Source organism: Rhipicephalus microplus, chromosome 8 (assembly GCF_043290135.1).
Source record: "Rhipicephalus microplus isolate Deutch F79 chromosome 8, USDA_Rmic, whole genome shotgun sequence".
NCBI classification, from domain to species: Eukaryota; Metazoa; Arthropoda; class Arachnida; order Ixodida; family Ixodidae; genus Rhipicephalus; species Rhipicephalus microplus.
Window position 1 is genome coordinate 59,249,063 of NC_134707.1, and position 17,770 is coordinate 59,266,832.

At 47.5% G+C, this 17,770-nt stretch overlaps 2 protein-coding genes across 2 annotated transcripts in view; both read left to right on the top strand.

The window, feature by feature from the left end:
* LOC119187342 (uncharacterized) overlaps nucleotides 1–17,770 on the top strand; it is a 253,981-nt gene that overhangs the window by 209,850 nt on the left and 26,361 nt on the right. The window lies entirely within an intron of this gene.
* Nucleotides 7,664–9,709, top strand: LOC142768538 (uncharacterized). Its single transcript, XM_075870536.1, has 2 exons — nucleotides 7,664–8,620; nucleotides 9,175–9,709. The coding sequence occupies exon 1, from the start codon at nucleotides 7,956–7,958 to the stop codon at nucleotides 8,538–8,540; it is 585 nt and encodes a 194-aa protein (XP_075726651.1). The 5' UTR covers nucleotides 7,664–7,955; the 3' UTR covers nucleotides 8,541–8,620; nucleotides 9,175–9,709.

Below are 17,770 nucleotides of genomic sequence, written 5' to 3' on the forward strand. Positions count from 1 at the left end.
TCGAAAGAAAAATGGTAGGTGTAACCTTAAGAGACAAGAAGAGAGCCGAGTGGATTAGGGAACAAACGAGGGTTAAGGATATAATAGTGGAAATCAAAAAAAAAAGAAATGGACATGGGCCGGGCATGTAGCGCGTAGACAGGACAACTGCTGGTCATTAAGGGTAACTAACTAAATTCCCAGAGAAGGAAAGGGAGTTAGGGGGAGACAGAAGGTTAGGTGGGCAGATGAGATTAAGAAGTTAGCGGGTTTAAATTGGAGCAGAAGCACAGAACCGAGTTAACTGGCGGAACATGGGACATACCTTTCTCCTGCAGTAGACGTAATCAGGCTGATGATGATGATGATGATGTTATTGTGGTGACCACATTCCGGACCTGAAATGATCGTTTCTTTCTTTATTTGCAGGAGATAAGTACCACAGGGAGAGCTCTGCTGACGATGACGATATCAACATGACAAGTTTCTGAAAAAAAACTACTCTTCTTTTCGCGATTTCAGGAGTGATGTCATCACCTTGCACTGAAACTAGATATATTATTTTTAACTTCCCCTTAGGTTAAGAAGAGGCAAGGGTTCCAGGGAAAGTAGAAAGTCAGACCGGCAGATGAGATTGAGAAGACACTTGAGGATCATTCTTGGCCGATATAAATGTAGTTAAGTATTTTTTTCTTTATCTTTCATTTAAAACGGCAACATATGATTTATGTTACTGTTGACTGTATGCATCAGTTGCTCTTCAATCAGTTAACAACTCCGTATATGCGCATATGTGTCATTGTCGAAGACGTTTTGAAATCTCATGTTCTACCTGGTTGTGCTATTGTGTTCTACCTATTTGTGCTACCTAGTTGTGCTAGTTGTGTATATTGTATGTGCTATGGACTTCGTTCATATGGACGCTTGGACCCTATGTGCACTGTCGCAACATCGATGAGAACAGGAAGAAACCCAGAAATACAGGGAAGAGCGCTGTTCCTTCCTGTCCTCATCGATTCTGTGCTACCAAAGTTTAAGATTATGAACCAACGCATTCATTTGAAGTGTATATTTTAGATATCTCTAAGGGATAAGGAGTAGCCGGCGTCGTGTTTGTGCGCCAACATCTCCTTACGTCGCGTCATTAAAAACAATACTGCGAGGACAGCGTGGCCGCAACAAGCAAAGGACAAGGTTGGAGGCCTTTGACCTGCAGTGGGACTAGTAAGGGTGAAGAGCTTGATCATGATGGAGTCAAAAACGCCTGTAAAATCTCCAACCTGTTGCTCCTCAAACGCTTTCTTCCTATATTTTCCGTTGTATAATCTCTTCGTAATTTAGCACTGCTGAAATTTGGGTTTGTTGGAAATGTAGCGTCAACAAAAAAAAGGCTCTCGATGAACATGTACACCAAAGAGGAAACGACACAGACGCCAACATCCAACAAAGTCTTTCCGTAATAGGTTACTCATATTGCTTGAGGAAAAAAAACATCACAGTATCCATCAGCACATCTGTTGTGTCCTCTTCTTGAGTCCCGATTCATCCAGCGTTGTTTATTTTTTCTAAACGACACCTCGCAATCCCATTGTAATCCAGGAGGTTACGTATATGGCTTCTTGTCAAATCGGCGCCGTTATTGTATGCATAAACTTCAATACGAAAGGTTAGAATGTGTATCGAATCTAAGCAGCTTTCTCTATGTGCTGTGAAAGCGTGTTCGCATCCAGATATTTTTCCCTCTTGTAGCTAGTGCAGCCACTCTGCCCATGCCAGATTCTTCATGACGCCCTATCGTATGATTGACTGAATTAACATACTATAATGCACAGGGTACGCCTCAATTTTGTCGATTCATGAAATGATATAGCAAACTATACGTTACAGGCATTCGATACACTCTCTAGCACATCACCTTGTCCAACTTGATAACCCAGCTTGACATTTCTCCTTTTTTTCTGTTGCTACGTTTATACAAACTGATCATTCCGAACTATTGGTTACAGGAAACGTTCTTTCGACGCCACGCAGAGCGGGTTTGTCTGGTTGACGTCATGCTGAAGTCAGATGTGCCCGACTAACGGTAGGCCAAAGCGTCTATCCCCGCTGAAAAGAGCAGTGTGCATGTGAGTGTCGTGGTCAAAGCTATAAGACCCTCATTCGCTGCCGGGAATGACGTCGACCGACTCTACTCACTGTGCTTCCGCCTTTCGAGCTTGTCAGTGGATGCGCTATGCTCCATCGACGAACGATTTGCTTTGGACTTCCCAAAGCGAGAGCCATGACCTTGATAAGGATTGTGAGCGCTATTCGCGTCTAGCTGGAAGGTATAGCAGTCTTGAAGAGGCGCCTGTCTTGCATATGGCCCAGACATACTGCCAGCTGATTGAAATAGGTGCGATCCAACCATGGAAGCTATAATGGCGCAGACGCTACAGGCCACCCATAAGTTGGGGAAACACTTATTAACCATATGCGGTGCAGAAGCCAAGGAGTGCGGCGCACGAAGGAAACTCGGGAAAACCCGGCATACCTGTTGGTTGATCGCCGTCGAAGGCCGCGCATACAACGAAATTCGCTGCTTCACCGCACGGAACAAGCTGCCGTGCGCCGCAGTACAACAGCCACCGGGAGGACGTTCTGCGCTCCTTGTTCGTTCACTCCTGGAGGCACGTTGGGTAGCTCTGGACAGCCGCACTCTTGGGGACCTGGAATCGGCGTCAACTGTTACGGCAACGCTGGCCATTAAGGGCCGACATAGCCAGTCTTACGCCACCTACGAAATATGATAACCGGTAAGAACGTTTTAGACTGGAGCGAACACTCTAGCTGTAGAGTATGACCATTGCAGGGACGGATGAGGATGTACGCTTATAATCTTGTCGTGGCTCTCACCTTTTGAACGTAACTAAATAAAGTAGATGATCGGGGGAGAGTGGAAACTTGTGGGAATGAAAGAACATGGCTAATCTTTTGTCAAAGGAAACGAGATACGTTGTCAAGCGCTTATTGTGCATAGTTTCGTCACAAGGCCGAAGAAATGGAAGCTAAAGCAACAAACTGTAATGCCACGCAAACAACGGCGAGCAGCTTCACAAGCAGAAAGGACGTGCAAAGATGAGTGCAAACAAACTGTCATTCTAGAATTGAAGTGAGCCGCTCAGGCACAAAGCCTACGTGACGATAACAGCGAGTTTTACCCATGACCCCAGGTCTCCTATAGGTGCATTGGGAACCCCATTTCTGTGTTCGGAGGGATAGAACAGTTTGAGATCTGGTTGGGTGAAACGCAGGCGGCGTTGGCAAAACGCGAGGGACTCCACACGAGGCGAAAATTCAAATTAGGCGAGACGTGGTCCCGACGACCCACGTCGCACGCACAAACTTGTTCACTGCGGTAGTTTAACGGTGGTCGCATGTGAGGACGTGGAGCTCTACAAGTGTACTTACTACAGACATTGAACAAGGCGACTAAGGACTGTAAGAACAACAGCAGGGTCTATCCCCCGCCTCACGTAGAGCTCTCCCGGGCTCACAGTGTTCATCCTTTTGCATGTTGCAAATTGGTTTCTATCCCAGCTAAGCCAGACTCAGTATTGGTACGTGGGCTCCTACGAACTCGATTTGCCGGATTGCGGAGACCCCTTTTGCAAACTAGAGCACATGCTCTGGCGGTGTTCATCACTACAGCACAACGATCGTCTCACCACGGAAGCGGAGTGGGAGGAGGCGCTCAAGAGTTCCGAGCTCACCGCTCATCTGCGGGCTGTTCAGAAGTCCCGCGGCGTGGTGGTCAGCTATGGCCAGCCGTCCCAACGTGGGAACTGTCAGCCGTGGCTCTTCACGTGTGAGAGGGCTTTCCGAGTCACCCCTCTATAGAACGTCATAATGTGACAATGTTTGTCTCTAATACTGCGACAAGTCCGTGAGTGACATGGGTTCTGCGCATGCGCCTCTTTATGATTACGTCACAAGCAAAAACAGGCCGGCTACGTTTCACTCGTCCATTCCAATGCAGCAAGCGAGCTTTGAGTCGACATGTGGACCGCTGCTGAAGCTAACATCTTCCCCCATGTTTGAGTTTCGCGAGATTGCACATGCATCGTCTGGAATAGAAAGGAAGCTATACTGAAAGCCGCTTCCACGGTTGCGAATAACACGATCGTAGTGGCTGCTCAAGTCTGGAGAAACGCTCGTGGTCTTCGTGCGCAGTCGAAACAAAACTGCTGAACGCTGGTGCTGATGTAATGCGAGGCTCAATGATGGATGGTGGCTACAAACTTTTGAAAGGATGCGAAGCTGCTGCTTGTCGCAGTTTTCACTAGTCACTGCCTCCTCGATCACAGATAATGGCCATGCAGTCCGCGTGCGCCGGGGGAAATATAAAATCAAAGGTGTTTTCCGCAGCCACTGAAGCCTTGGTCACCAACAACACGATTGCAGGAAGATTGCAGATGGCGACGATGACTTTTGAAGCAACGCAGCCGTTTCGGTCATTCTCGAACGCCGTTTTCGCTCCATTGCGCAGTGACAGTTGCGACGATATACGTTCTCTGATGAATTTCCGAATTAGCAGGATTTGTCAACTGATAACAAATTAATGGGAGTTTGATGCCATCGAAGAATGCATATTCTGGTCAGAACCCCAAAAGATGTCCTGGTTATCCAGTTTTTCTTATTAACAGTGGTGGCATTAACAAAAGTTACTGTGTTTTCATGCATGCCGGCCAACTTTCTGCAGAGCTCTCGAAATCCTATAAAGGTTATTCAGCAATCATTATGCGCACCTAAAAATGAGTCTCTTTAAGTTTCACGCTTTAATACAATTGGCTGTGCAAAACGCAATTTTTTATTGTTTTTCTCTTTTCCAGCATCGGGCAGAACTGAAATTAGATGAAGTGGTGACAAGAAACCCGGAATCAGGGAACAAGATGTGTCAACAGGACACCGCCAGAATTGTCACTACATGCGCCGATGCAGTGGCAAGCTAGAACTGGTTGCGGTTGCACCTCCTCCGATTCTTCAAAAGCTGCAATAGAAATGCTGAGCAAATTTGCACCGTACTTGTACATGACACTGCCTGCGACGATTTCATATATTTTGCATTGTGTACTTGCAAAAAAAAAAAACAAGAGCCTTCCGTTAGGCATGGCCTAATGTCTGAGCCGAGAACGGACAACATGGTTGCCCTAATCGTGATGTGAAGGAAATAACAAGCCGAGTGTCCTTTCCATACAATAAACATACGATGTCTCGTTGAATAGGAAAATGCTTGAATACTCTTCTACCTACCACGGTGGCTCCGTCGTTAGGGTGCTCAGCTGCGGAAGCAAAGGTCACCGTGGATTGGATCCCGATCGTGGTGGTTGCATTTCGGTGGGGCCGAAATTGCAGAGGCCCGTGTACTGTGTAATGTCTGTGCTCGTTTTAAGGAAAGTTATGGTCGAAATTTCCAGAGCCCTCCCCTAGCGGCATCTCTCATAATCATATCACGATTTTGGGACGTTAAACTCCAAATAATATTCAAGACGATAGTCTTATTTTGGGATACGTGAACCCAGAAATTTTGGTCCGCTTGTCTGTCTCACGAAACTATTCAATCATCCGGCCAAAGCTAAAGCACTTGCTGAACGCCCATCTATCTTGCACTGGTGGCTGCGTTCATACTTGCGAACATAGTCGATCAACTATCGAATATTACGCATATCTGAGGCGTAATATCAATACGTGTGTATAAGGTGATGTGTTCCTTTTAAAGACAATACACAGACACGTAATTTCAAAGACCCTGGCGCTTCTTAGGCTGCGCTGAAAATGCGACGTTATGCACGAAAAAAAAAAAGGCCAACGGAAGACATTTGCAGTGTGTCACGCAGATACGCCGCCAATTTCTATTATTCAATACTGATCTGATTCGTAAGGATTTATCCATGGTTTGTGGTGCCTTGCACTCGCTTTTTGTGAATACGCGTATCATTCGCGTAGCGTTTGCTGCACTGTCTACAATGTGATATGCAGACGTTTATATGCCGCTGGAAAATTCACATGAGTTGCGAATGCGCGCAGTCGAAGATGACACCATGGATTGATTGATTGATTGATATGTAGTATTTAACGTCCCAAAACCACCATATGATTATGAGAGACGCCGTAGTGGAGGGCTCTGGAAATTTCGACCACCTGGGGTTCTTTAACGTGCACCCAAATCTGAGCACACAGACCTACAACATTTCCGCCTCCATCGGAAATGCAGCCGCCACAGCCGGGATGCGAACGCGCGACATGTGGGTCAGCAGCCGAGTACCTTAGCCACTAGACCACCGTGGCGGGGCTACATGAAGTAGTTATGCAAATGATGGGTCTTTCTAAAAATCATTCAATCCCTCGAACTTGCTAGAATGGAAAACAAAAAACTGCCGATTTGATTGATAATCGAACGCCTCATATATGGGACATGTTACGCCTCATATATGCGACATCCGACTAGCGGGAGTAGGCACCGCATATATACGAAACAGTAGAAATGAAAAACGAAGCTATGAAAAATTGGCAGATCCCTCCGTGGTGGTTTGCGCCAGGACTCTGAGGAACAACCAACCACGTGCACTGGAAATCGATGACATGCGAAGCACGAATGAGGAAGGTTGATATGTCACTTTAAAATCAGCACAACGTTACGAGGTTGAGGTAAATGATGCCGTATATGACTTCCGCGTCATGATTATTATGTTCGCGCCTGGCATTTTTGTTCGTCGTCCATTCACGTCACGCAATGTCAAATTTGGTATATCTGAAGCTGGCGAAACGGCCGCGAGCACGCTATGAGTGTAGCATGTAGTGATGTCTTACATGACACGCATGTCATGATTATCTTGTTTGGACGTTCCATTTACCTTCGTCGTCTATTCACGTCACGTAACACCAAATTTGGCATATGTGAAGCTAGCGAAACGGCTGCGACCGCGCTATGAACGTAGCATGTCGTCATGTTTTAAATAACATGCATATTTTGATTATCATGTTTGGACGTGTCGTTTACCTTCGTCGTCCATGTACGTCACGTAATAGCAGATTTGGTGCATGTGAAGCTAGCTAAAAGACCGCGAGCGCATCATGAGCGTGGCGTGCAGTCATGTTCTTGCATGACACGCATGCGATGATTTCCACATGAGGGCCTGTAAATTATGTTCGCCATGTAGTGACGTCGTACCATACAAGTTTTGCGATATTACATGTGAACGAAACGACCGCATGAATAACAAGACCATGACATGTAAACCTCAACATTCATGACAAACATGTCATGGCTTTTATGCTATGACTATAGTCAGTTATGCCCATCATACAGTCATGTTATGCCGTACTAAATGTGGTATATATCCCGTTATCCAAACGGCGAGAAGAGCTAAAAGTCGTAGGCAGCTGAATAGATAGTTAGACAGATAGGGTCAAACTCGCCGAAGTTCGCTAATGAATGCTTCGCATTAAGATATGAAAGATCCTGGTTTATAAACACCTCTCGGAAATTACATCACAGGCATTAAGCGCGTGGATGTACAGCTGCTTGTATTTTTTAAAATCAGAATGACGCCCCTTCCAGCTAAATCCATTATCAGACACGTGACTAACAGCCGAGTAAGCACGTGCATTAAAGTCCTTGCGGCAAGGCATTGCATTGCAATCCACTGCCAACGCTCGAACGAAGCGGAGCCTGTCGCCACACTGCTGAAAAAAAAAGTATGTTCAAACGCCCCATCGGCCGGAAAGCTTTTTAACTTCAGGCTCGACATCTGACTAACGGGAGGTGAACGCAAGCTTCTTCACTTCACCCTTCCAGGTCGCATCTTCGCCGCGCGTAGGGGATACGACCGACGCTTCCGTCACAACATCCAGTACACCGAGGGTTCCCTCTAGCCATAGCCAACACTCCACGCAACATTCAGCTTCCATAGGCGCCTTCAGGGTCACTGGCAGCCATGGCGTACGTGGAAGTGCTGTGCTCACACTTTTCGAGAGTTCCGCAACACGAACTGCGATGCTTGGACAACGACGGCTTCACCGACCTTCCAAAGCTCGCCGACAAGTCTGTACCAGAAGCAGTCAGCGCGGTTCGCGCCCATCTGGAATCCATAGCCGCTCTGCGCGACCGTCTGGACTGCGCGGCCCACTTATTCACCTGTATGGCCGGCCTGGGCGTCATAGGGTCCTGGGTTCTCTATCGCGCTGACCGTAGGGAGGACCCCACTGATATCATCGGCGACATCCTGAAAAAAATGCGGCAGAGACGCGTCCACGGCGTGTTCGCCAAGGCGACGGAAAACGTCTGTTGCACCTGCCTGCTCGTTCCCGAAGAAGAGAGAGGCAGGGACTTCAGGCCTTGCTTGTTCGTCGACTGGTACACAAAGCCCTGCGTAGCCATACACGAAACTCCCGACATACATTCGCCGTTACTCGAAACCGTCCTCCGACAGACGCTGGGAAATCCGCCACGAAGCTACCGTTGCGGCGTTTATCGAGACCTGAGGTCGCTGTATGCTGGCGTCCTCCAATTGTTCCCGTGATGCAGCCGCCGACTCCATCCCATGCCATCCGTGGGCAACGCAGTGAACTGTTCCTCCTTTTCGGCCACCGACTTTATACCGTAAGTCATTTTTGCGGACTATTCTCTTTCTATGTATATGGCGTAGTTGCTCTGCCGAGAGAACTTAAGCCCGCGATCTGTGTCACTCCGACGTCAAGAACAGGTCTGCTTTCGCGAATAGCAGCGGCGTAGTTGGGGCAAAACACGTTCATTTTCAATTATACCGTTGTTGATGTAGCGTTCCTTGGACAATCCTGAATTTAGCGTATAATTATCAAGCACGAAAAATTATGTGATGCGGATTCCTTGGTTTATACACTTCTGCTTTATGGAACGTAACGCTCAAAACAAAATGCTCATTGAACAGTCATTGCTAGTAACATCACTGGTAACGTGGTTCCGCGGCCATTAACGTCGGGACACACAGCGATGCTTGCAAGCCCGTCATGTCTTTATCTGCGCCCTTGAATTTAACACTGCTAATTTCCGTAACGTCTATTACCAGTAGCGATTTGCTTGGATTCATAACTGCCGTAGCCGGTTTATTGCGTTATCCACCGTGAATAACTATTTCATTTCTGAAACGATTCTTCATTGGTTGTCTCTCTTTCCAGCATCAAGACGATGTCATTTGACGGACCAAAATTTTTCATGAACTGTGCAGTTTGCCGAAACCACTTGACGACTTCCAAATAACCACGCATCCCCATCGGACAGTGCAGCAACGAAAATCTTGACAAGTACCACACCTGTTAATGCTGTAGTGACAGCTGTGTTGAACATTATTTTACTCAATGTTTCATTTTTAACCTGAATTTCCACTTTTAGTTCCATGCATTAAATTTCTTGCTGCGCTCCTCTTCGAGAGCCCGTTTTGTGTGTCTGCGAGCACCGCCTGGAAGAGGGCATTATCCTAAGCCTACCGTTCCCCATCTGTTGTCACCTGCGTAGTAGATAATCTTAGTCTTAGCTGATTGACGAAGCCTCGACAGAATGACTTAATGCTGTCTATGTACATGTTCCTTCATAACTGTGACGAAAGCGATGAGAAAGGGACTTCGCACTTCGTGTCTAATGAAACATGTCGGGTCTTATGCAAGCCGACACATCCTGGTATCGACAATTCGAATAAAGGAACTTTTATATGCACCCATGCTTTTTTGGTATATTTGCTTCGCACCTGTGTCTCTTGTGGCCAACCAAATTGAAGCATTGTTGATATTTCTACTCTTCAACATACGCTATCAACCCCCCCCCCCCCCCCCCGAGCATGCGTGTCCTTCCTCAACAAGTTTCACGACGCTTCGCACTTTCCTAGCTCGGGTGACTGCGCAAGGTCTACGAAGTTGCATCTGTTCTAGCAGGACAGCCGAAACATCACATGCTGAAAACAGTGGGCCTTGCAAACAGTGGAACGCCACGAATTATTTTCTTTTGAAATAAATAAACTTTCTTAGTGCGCAGAGCGTTTCAGAAAGAAGTCACAAGGGACAAAGCGCACACTTGCAACCACTTTATTGCACAGATGGCGGCTGTATATATAAAGCCAAGAGGGCGATAAGAACCACAAAAACGAAAAACTGATGGCGCATGTGCCAGAACATCCTAATATACGAATCTCGAAGATACGTTTTAACTGACAAGATACTTGTACTAATTGTCCGAATGGGGCACCTACACACTCGGTTACTGCCTTGCGAATAAAAAACGCTTCATTTCCCGTGCCCTATTGTCAATCTTGCCATCACTTCGCATTCATCAAGCATCAGGGTGCACTAACCATGGGCACAGTCACAGTCGCTAGCCAGGTGGCTGCTCACTGATCTGCGCTTGAGATCCGCGTACTCCTTAAGGAGATAGATAGTTCAGACATGCAGCGCCCCATCTGACCGATGTAGTATCGGCCACATGATAAAGCAAATCGATATACAACACCTACATTACATTCTACGAACATTTTTGCAAGCTTCTTATAATACCCTATTCCTGAAGATCCTTCGTTTTTCATAAGTTTGTATAGAAACCCTGGATGGTTTTTGCTGTGAAAACAACCTTCACCCTAGTTTTTTTGTTCAAAGAATTCTTTTTAGGCAGTGGGAACGTTTGTGCATATAAAGTATGGCAGAAACTTTCGAGTTTGGCTGTTCCTGAATTGTGTGCTTCATAATCTTTCCCTGCTTTATTTAATTCAGAAGTGACTCTTCTGTGCCTGAGAGCAATTGACAAGGAAAGCCTGTTTTCTTACGTTAATATGGCTGCCGAAGCTGCTCTCAACCTGGTGATGACAGGACCTTGACACCGATGCCATCTCGCGTGCTTTCGCAATTCCTCGCTCAACAAGCTTGGAATGCGCTCAACTAAAATGTATTAGGGCTTTCTGGTTCTGGCAGAAACATAAGCTCAAGATCTAAAAACCTAAGTTTGTTATTCTTGGGGAACTTCGCCGTCAGCATGCAGATTAGTTATGTTATCAGAAATGATGCTCAACTCTCATCGGTGTCCTGCCGTGTGTCACACTGTTTCGCACTATAGATGACTAAGAAATCATTAGCATAGAGGAATACCTTAGCGGTATTTGTCTCAGCAAGCCTCGCTGTATGCGTTTGTCATAACGAGCTAATAAAATACCACTGAGTACTGGAGCTAAACATGACCCAATGCACATGCCCTGTAATTTAGTGTATCATTTGTCGTTTCTTGTGATGAACGTCGACAGCGAATAAAAGTTCAGAAGTTCAAGAAAGCTGTCTACGTTAGTTCGACAATGTCTACAAAAATTCTTCCCACCGCAGCGTTGGATGCAGACTTCGCCTCCTCGCACAAAATGTCCTGAGGTAGGGAATAAAATAAATCTTCAACGTCTACCGAAAACGCACAAGCACTTTCAGGACACTCATCCCCTAGAAAGTTTAAAACGTCCTGAGGATTTCTTACGAGGAACGTATATTCAATGGTCAAGGCATTAGCAGATGTCGTCCGACAAGTTTCTGCCTAGAGTCATAATTCGAAACAGACATAACTCCTTGTGGGTTTGGCCGTGAAGGAGACAGAGAGGCTGGCCCTTTCGCACGTCCTCCCGGACAGGGCCAACCTCATGAGCCCCCCGCTTGGTTCATACAGCCTCGCACCTTCTCGTTTTGCTTTTGCCGGAGTTACTTTCCGCAGTTCTCTGAAGTTCCCTTATCAAGCTGCTGCCACCTTTTCTTCGTACAGTGGTTCGGGAACCAGGGCGAATCCTCCTTCCTCGTCAGACTGGAGCAAATTGATGTCCGTTTTTTTTAGGAGCAGACACGACATGCCGAATTCCTGAAGTTTCTTCTCTCGCGGGTTCCTTGGGCAGACGCTTGACTCCTTGTTGGATGCAGCTCTCCGTTTCATCAGCCCCAGTTCTCCCAAAGGCTTGTCCGGCAAGACTGACCAACTCAGTTTTATCAAGCCTTGAGAGGACGCAGCTCTTAGGACCGAGTTCCAGAAGGCCATCTTTGGGTATCCTCTTATTTCCAAGGAGGAAAACGTTCTACCCCAAAGCGGGTGCTTTCGGTTTTTCTCCTTGGTAGCCTTATTCCCGCGGAACGCCAATGGAACTCGGCTGTTCGCGAGAAATTGCACAGATCCTACAGAAACACTTTCTTGGCTTTGTCCATTTGTCTCACGCATGCGCACTGACGGGACAAGGAAGACTTCGCTCGTTTTAGCAGCAGTCGCTTTCAATGCGAAATCCTTGAATCAAAGAGGTTACCGCAGTCATTGATGTGTCTGGTAGTAGCCTTCGCGTACACTGGTGCACTGCTTGCGTTAACTGCGCTTCGCACTCAGCTCTGAGGCCACGCAGAAAGGAACGCGTGGTTCAGATCTGCTCCGCCAGGTGCCGCAACGGTCCCAACAGATCGCAATCTTTCAATGAACTTCGTCCGGTACATTTCATCTTCATTTACCAGCGCACTGCTGGTACACGGCCACGTGGTGCACAACATTCTGATCGAAATATTCGCCTCGCTAGAAGCCGTTAGGATCACCGCCAAGAGTGTTGCCGAGAACTTCGTGTACTTCACTGGAATACCCCTCTCGTGGTTTGTGGAGTGCAACACACGGAGACGAAGTCTAGAATGTGAAGCAGTACTCGTCGTGGGCCCGTAGTCGGGCTGTCGTTTTCCGGAACCAACGAGCACGCGGGAACTTTCTTTGGTTATAGCCAGCGAGACGGTGGTGACGTACTTCGCATCCATCTGCAGCAAGAAGTGGTCCTAAAGTACGTCCTGTGCCGCACACTCGGCGTTGGCGACGTGATATTATAGAATCCAGGGACCGATCACCGTCTCGAACATAAAGACAAGTATAAATCGCGCAAACGCACTCCAGACGCACCTTTATGTCCCACATTACAGCGATACTCGTGCGAATTGTGGAGATAGCGTCCGGAACGGACATTTCGGTGATATTCAAGATGATAAAAGAACTGCCACCGTCCTATCAGTACAGTTAATCCGCTTGGACGCTGGATATAGCGCTGAGCAGAGCGTGTCCAAATCTACCACAGTTATCAGAAATAACGGAAAAGTACGTAGAAGAAAAGTTCGACTTCTGAGTAGGATTAGGATTAGAATTAGGATGTTGTAGGTAGCCGGCGGATCTACCCTTCCGAAATTCGCAGGTAATTGCCCTATCCTATTATTTGCTAATTGTAGCTAATGTCCTTTTGTTTGTTTGTTTTTTTAACTTAGCAAGGGCAGGATTTGAAACGGTCGCGCGTAGCTCGACGTAAGCCGAACTGTTGAACAAGACGTAAATATTATCTATTTTGCAGCGAAATTTGTTATGAGATCATATACTAGACTGAAGATATTATCCAAAAAATCCAAAGAATGAGAAATCAAAAACAAAAAACAAACATGAAAATATTTTACATTAACGATAACTTGATTTTCGGAGCCGACCTGGCAGCTGAGTTTCACAAACACAATTATTTAGGATGTACGTGTCACATTTATTCACAAATTAGAAACTACGTCTCAACGTTTTTCGTTTTTTTTTCGAGAATCCGTAAAAGTGGGCACTATGTTGAAGTACGTTTAGTGGCTTGAATGAAATTGCACACCGGTCATATCGAATATATCTCTGTGGGAATGTCCCAAAACGGAGCCACAAAAATTTAGCAGAGTTTATATGGTTAAACTTAAACCTAGCTTCGCAAACAAAATAGCTAGTAGTCTTTTCCTAATTACTACGTAGTTACGACATGATAGAAAATAATGTTCAATAGATACCGATTCTCTGCTGAACAAACGAAGGCAGGAAAGCCATCTCGCACTTGGAGTGATTTTGTCGTCTTCTCTTCCTCGTATTCTTGTGGCACGTATTAGTGCATCACGCCACCGTCAAATAACGGATAATCGAGCGCCATTGAAACAAGAGCGGTGTACGTTGTCGTATTATAACTACATAAAAAAAGGACGTCAGCCATTGTCACTCGATCAAAGCAGCTTGACAGCGAAGCTAGAACGATGGTGAGTTTCGCTTCGGTACAAAAAGCATCATCATCACCGCATTTTCATTTCACTAAAAGAAAAGCACAATTATCATCATCTCGAGAATCGGCATTCACACTGAGCCGCGTTCACACTGAGCATTCCGGCCGCCGAAAGTGCTCCGAATCCGGTTCGGCGGCGGCGAGATCCGCCGAAAGGGCCTCTCCGCGCCGATCGCTCTCGGACCAATTTTTGCGGCGTCTGCCGCGAATCGGTCACCGCGGACCAATAGGAGCGCTAGTCAAGGAATTTTGAAAAATGGCGGCCAAGCCCTACTCACTTGTTATGCTGCAGTGGACGTAACTGAACGTTGAAACCAACGGGAATTTAACCTATTCTGTGCCTACTTCGCCTCCGTATTTCGTGAAACAGGTGACCGAGCTTGCTGTTGGCGTGACCGAGCTTGTTGCTGTCTTGCAGAGCAGAAAGAACCCACCAACGCCACTGGCGTCAGTGGTTTTTCTGCTCTTCGTGAATTACAAGACAGCCACTTGCCGGCAAAGTAAGCAGTCCTGTCTTTTCTTGCTTCTTGCGTACGAGAATCGTCGAAGTATACACCACCGGACAGCGTAGTAGCGTTTGCGAGCCGCGACAACAACCGGGTGACAGCGCATCCATCCCGCGTTCGGCCCGTAGTAGATGGCATATTCGGCGGCGCGGGGCGCGTCCAGTGCGAACGACGCTGTGTTTCGGCGGCAGGGGAATTTCGGTCGCTGTAGAAAGCGGATGTTTCAGTGTGAATTAGTTCACGCGACCTGAACCACGGACGACAGTGGCACGGCGAAGACACAACTACTGCAAAAAATAATACTGAACAAACAAAAGGAAAGAAAGCACACGGACGCAGGGACGCAGTTCAAGTACCACCTTTTCGCATCTTTCCATCCCATATTCCTCATATACAAGTACCGCCATCCAGCGTGCATTTCAAGGACTAAACGAGAGGTGGTTTCTACGACGACGACGACGACACGGAAAATACGAACCGACGGCGTAAGGAGTTTCGCCTCTAAAAAAAAAATCGTGGTCGGTGATTCATGGATACACAAAATTAAAAAATAATTGAACATGCTGAAACTTACCGTGCAATCCTTAGGCAGACGCTGTAGACTCTAAACGGCTGCACTTTGTGAAAGAAAAAAAAAAGCGCGCTTAGGAACGAATGCGTGGTGGAAGCCGTCGCTACTCCAGAAAGGAGAAAATACACCGTCGCGACAGCGGCCGGCCGCGGCTACCCACAGCTTGCGAAATACTACCGCGCGCCCGGCAGTGTTCTTGCGCGCCATGGCTGTAGAGCAGCGCTGCCGCACAACTTCCGAACAAGTATGTAGTGCGTTTAAAATTTTAATGGTGCCACAACGAAATCGCTGTGGTACGGACTGTTGTAAATTGTAGAATATCACCACCGTGACCAAGCGCCAATCCTGTGAACGGCACTATTTATTAGGCCCTTTCACAAAACTCTGGTTGGAAACGGGTTGGGAGCCGTTTAAAGCGCGCAACAAAAAGCACCTGCCACGGTACCTCTGCGGCTGCTGTTTTGTCGGCTGGACATGTAAATGGTATTCTCTGACAGTGTACGGACGGCACAACTCTTCGAACCGGCAGTCTAGGCGGTGAATCTCCGCGGCCGACGAGGATAGTATTTCCTAAGCAACCACTGACTCCTCAGAGGTGGAACCCTTCGTCTGCGTACTTTTCTGTTATTCCCGATGGCTGCCGTAGACTTGGACATGTTGTGCTCGACGCTATCCAGGGTCCAAGCGGGCAAACTGTATTGCCTGGACGGTGACATTTCTCTTCCCATCCCGAAGATCACCGGAATGTCCGTTCCCGAAGCCATCGCCGCAATCCACTCTAGCATCGCTCTCATGTCGGACGTGAAGGAGCGTCTGGAGTGCATTTGCGCGATTTATACTTGTCTCATGTCCAACAGGGCGATCGGTCCCTGGATTCTCTATCACGCCCCCGACGTCCAGGAGGCACTTTTGGACCGCTTCTTGCTGACGATGGATGCGAAGCACGTCCTCACCGACTCGCTGGCCATAATCGAAGAACGAATTCACGCGTGCTCGTTGGTTCCGGAGAGCGAAAGCCCGAATACGGGCCACGACGTGTACTAATTCACATTCTGGACTTCGCCTCCGTGCGTCGCACTCTACAAGCCACGAGAGGGGTATTCCAGCGAAGTGCATAACGTTCTCGGCAACACTCTCGGCGGTGATCCTAAGGACTTCGAGCGAGGCGAATACTTCGACCAGGATGTGGCACACAACATGGTCATGAGCTTGGCTCCGTCGAGCCGAGCTTCGTAAGACGTCGGAGAAGGATGATATTTGCTTGGTTTCCCCCAGACACCTTTTGTACCGGCCGACACTGACTTACTGCACGGTAAGAAAAAAAAGCCGCGTATCTGCGCGTTTCGCTGCAAATATAATCGGAAAACTATAGTCTTCTGTGTGGAGGCGCTGTGTGAGATATGGACAAGTAGGAGTAATGCCGACAAACAGGAGATCGTACAGAACCTGGAGCTTTTGGCAAATGGCTGAACCGTGTAGTCCACAGGGTGCGTTTTCGTGCAGAGCGTCACTTTTTAATCGCACCGTAAGAAACACGTAATTCGTGTGAGGTGTAGAAATACTTAGGTTTTTCAGAATTAGGTGTTTTTGTAATCCCAAGTCGAGAAACACACCACCTAATACTTGCGTATTGAGACTACTTGCGTAACGTTTTTGTTTTTTCATCGTCAATGTTCACAAGTATGAACACTGCCACCAGATAAAGATGACTGGGTCATACGGAAGTGCTAAAACTGGGGATGAATTGAGTGGTAGACAGACGCAGACCGAAATTTCTACGTTCAAGTATCCTAACAAAGACTGTCGTCTTTAAAAATATCGTACCGTCTCTTGAGCACTTGCCTAAGATGGCGGAAACGGCGTGAGCCATTCTCTTTTCGCTCCGTTGCATTAGTCTCTCCTGAAACCTTTCAACAACATACGTGGTGTCCAATGCCTCAGGTTTGACAGGAATTGAAAGCTTTCTACACCTAAGATGGCCTTGTAGTGGGACCACTTTTTGACCAACCGACGATGTCATTTGGTGAGGTCGTCCCGTGACGTCACAAGTTCTAGCCATCGGTGATGTCATCGACTTACGATTATGTCCACATTATTTGTGTCAATGCCGCTGACAGTCAGCTCTCGCATTTGACGAGGCATGTAATACTTTCTCCTTAACAAAAACATTGGTGAGATCTGGAAAACGTGTGATCTATTCGTCCAGGTTGTGGGGATGCTGACACCCCCTGTAATTCGGTTGGCGCCGCGTGGCGCACGTGTCTCGCCTTAAAACCGCATTTCGGGTTACAACAACCGGGCGATAGATGGCGTTGTGTTCGCGTTGAGCACCACTATCGTCATCATCATCATAGGGTATCGCCGGCAGTGACTCCTGTCTAGGGTGGCTAGAATTCTAGCCACCCTACCCTGGCGGAAGCAAGCCTTGGTGGCGGGCGAGAGTTGAGTCTCTTTTGCGCGTGCCGGTGTCCGCGAACGGTTGTCTCTACCGTGGTTCCCCGGTGCTCGGCACCCCGGGCTGCGGCCCGGCCCGGTTCAGCCACGGAGGAAGGAACCTTTCCTTCCTCCATGGGTTCAGCCAACAGCCGCGAGCAGTGCTGCCAATT